Genomic DNA, 3,108 nt, shown 5'->3' with positions numbered 1-3,108 from the left:
GGCTGAAAGAGATGGGAGTGTTCCAAAATAAATGCTTCCACTGAAAAAGAAGTGAAGTGGGCTTGGTGAGCACACACAGACAGAGACACAGTCTTCACACACACACACACAAACACACACACACACACACACACACACACACACACACACACAAACACACACATACGCACGCCCACACGCACATACACACACACTCACACACACACACACACACACCCACACGCACACACACACACACACACACAAACACACATACACACACATACGCACGCCCACACGCACATACACACACACACTCACACACACACACACACACACACACACACACACAAACACACAAACACACACATACGCACGCCCTCATTGCAACCCCCCTTTCCCTTCTACCCCTCCGCTTTCTTTTAAAGCGCCTCCTTCACAACTAAACTTAGAAATAAACATTTATGATTTTATCATAAATTAATTTATGTTCTAAATATTTTTGGGAGAAAGACCAGAGCACAGCTAATTACAACAGACACTCCTTAGCCACTCGCATTATACAATTCAATGCACAACTTACACGCATCTTGTACACACCTTGTTCTCATCACCTGTTCAAAACACATTCATAACACCTAAACATTGATGTTTCTGTCGCTGAAGTTTATTTTCAGCGACTACTGTTTTTGATAGAGCAAAAGCTCTACAACAGTAAAATCATAACCAAAGAATTATATATAGCAAGGTGTAAGTTTTAGTGTACGGGTTGACTAGATTTCAGAATGGACATATCAGGCACGAATTTATCATTCCCGTCCCTAAAACACCAAAATACAAAAATATTTGTACATTGAGACCACGACATAACAGCCGTGGATGTTATCCATACATTTGTCAAGAGACAATATTCCAGTACACACAAAAAAAGAAGCATAAAAATGGTTCAAATGCGGCGGTAAAATGCCACAAACCAGCTGACAATACAATTGTTGGCTGGTACTGCCGCACACCCATGGAAAAGAGGTGCAAAAGCCCTGCAAGTCACCCAATGTACCCTTGAGGGCTCTCGCCTCCCTCCTCCCTACCAACCAGAAGTAAGAGACACAAGCGCCTTGCAAGTCACCCAATGTACCCTTGCCGGCTACTTGCCTCATTCCTCCTAACTGGTTTGATGTAACGGCCTGTCCAGGTAAAAAGATGCAAGCGTCCTGCAAGTCACCCAATGTACCCTTGCCGGCTACTTGCCTCATTCCTCCTAACTGGTTTGATGTAACGGCCTGTCCAGGTAAAAAGATGCAAGCGTCCTGCAAGTCACCCAATGTACCCTTGCCGGCTACTTGCCTCATTCCTCCTAACTGGTTTGATGTAACGGCCTGTCCAGGTAAAAAGATGCAAGCGTCCTGCAAGTCACCCAATGTACCCTTGCCGGCTACTTGCCTCATTCCTCCTAACTGGTTTGATGTAACGGCCTGTCCAGGTAAAAAGATGCAAGCGTCCTGCAAGTCACCCAATGTACCCTTGCCGGCTACTTGCCTCATTCCTCCTAACTGGTTTGATGTAACGGCCTGTCCAGGTAAAAAGATGCAAGCGTCCTGCAAGTCACCCAATGTACCCTTGCCGGCTACTTGCCTCATTCCTCCTAACTGGTTTGATGTAACGGCCTGTCCAGGTAAAAAGATGCAAGCGTCCTGCAAGTCACCCAATGTACCCTTGCCGGCTACTTGCCTCATTCCTCCTAACTGGTTTGATGTAACGGCCTGTCCAGGTAAAAAGATGCAAGCGTCCTGCAAGTCACCCAATGTACCCTTGCCGGCTACTTGCCTCATTCCTCCTAACTGGTTTGATGTAACGGCCTGTCCAGGTAAAAAGATGCAAGCGTCCTGCAAGTCACCCAATGTACCCTTGCCGGCTACTTGCCTCATTCCTCCTAACTGGTTTGATGTAACGGCCTGTCCAGGTAAAAAGATGCAAGCGTCCTGCAAGTCACCCAATGTACCCTTGCCGGCTACTTGCCTCATTCCTCCTAACTGGTTTGATGTAACGGCCTGTCCAGGTAAAAAGATGCAAGCGTCCTGCAAGTCACCCAATGTACCCTTGCCGGCTACTTGCCTCAATCCTCCTAACTGGTTTGATGTAACGGCCTGTCCAGGTAAAAAGATGCAAGCGTCCTGCAAGTCACCCAATGTACCCTTGCCGGCTACTTGCCTCATTCCTCCTAACTGGTTTGATGTAACGGCCTGTCCAGGTAAAAAGATGCAAGCGTCCTGCAAGTCACCCAATGTACCCTTGCCGGCTACTTGCCTCAATCCTCCTAACTGGTTTGATGTAACGGCCTGTCCAGGTAAAAAGATGCAAGCGTCCTGCAAGTCACCCAATGTACCCTTGCCGGCTACTTGCCTCATTCCTCCTAACTGGTTTGATGTAACGGCCTGTCCAGGTAAAAAGATGCAAGCGTCCTGCAAGTCACCCAATGTACCCTTGCCGGCTACTTGCCTCAATCCTCCTAACTGGTTTGATGTAACGGCCTGTCCAGGTAAAAAGATGCAAGCGTCCTGCAAGTCACCCAATGTACCCTTGCCGGCTACTTGCCTCATTCCTCCTAACTGGTTTGATGTAACGGCCTGTCCAGGTAAAAAGATGCAAGCGTCCTGCAAGTCACCCAATGTACCCTTGCCGGCTACTTGCCTCATTCCTCCTAACTGGTTTGATGTAACGGCCTGTCCAGGTAAAAAGATGCAAGCGTCCTGCAAGTCACCCAATGTACCCTTGCCGGCTACTTGCCTCATTCCTCCTAACTGGTTTGATGTAACGGCCTGTCCAGGTTAAAATATGCAAGCGTCCTGCAAGTCACCCAATGTACCCTTGCCAACCACTTGCGTCCTTCAGCCCAACTATTCTGAAATTACCCCCCCCCCCCCCCCCCCCCCCCCCCCCCCCCCATCAATCAATAGAATTTATTTCCAAAATGCAAAAGCACACTCAGACATCCAGAATTCCTGTCTCAACTCTTTGAGATCCTTAATATGCAGCTAGATCATACAACTCCGCCTTGGGTGTAGACCTGATTTGTGTTTTTGCTCTAGACCAGACAACGTTGTTACGTTTAGATACTCTGTAAGCGTACAT

The 3,108-nt window shown here is 47.8% G+C and overlaps 1 protein-coding gene across 1 annotated transcript; it reads left to right on the top strand.

The window, feature by feature from the left end:
• The first annotated feature begins 1,179 nt into the window (after positions 1–1,179).
• LOC138956791 (uncharacterized) lies at positions 1,180–2,808 on the top strand. Its single transcript, XM_070328059.1, has one exon. The coding sequence runs from the start codon at positions 1,180–1,182 to the stop codon at positions 2,806–2,808; it is 1,629 nt and encodes a 542-aa protein (XP_070184160.1).
• Positions 2,809–3,108: the final 300 nt, after the last annotated feature.

This window comes from Littorina saxatilis, unplaced genomic scaffold (genome assembly GCF_037325665.1).
Source record: "Littorina saxatilis isolate snail1 unplaced genomic scaffold, US_GU_Lsax_2.0 scaffold_3090, whole genome shotgun sequence".
Taxonomy (NCBI): domain Eukaryota; kingdom Metazoa; phylum Mollusca; class Gastropoda; order Littorinimorpha; family Littorinidae; genus Littorina; species Littorina saxatilis.
The sequence above is the reverse complement of the archived record's forward strand: the minus strand, read 5'-3'. Positions and strand labels throughout refer to the sequence as shown.

What these genes read in the sequence shown, in the direction of transcription:
- LOC138956791 (XM_070328059.1), top strand. Translation starts at nt 1,180, where the DNA reads ATGCAAGCGTCCTGCAAGTCACCCAATGTACCCTTGCCGGCTACTTGC.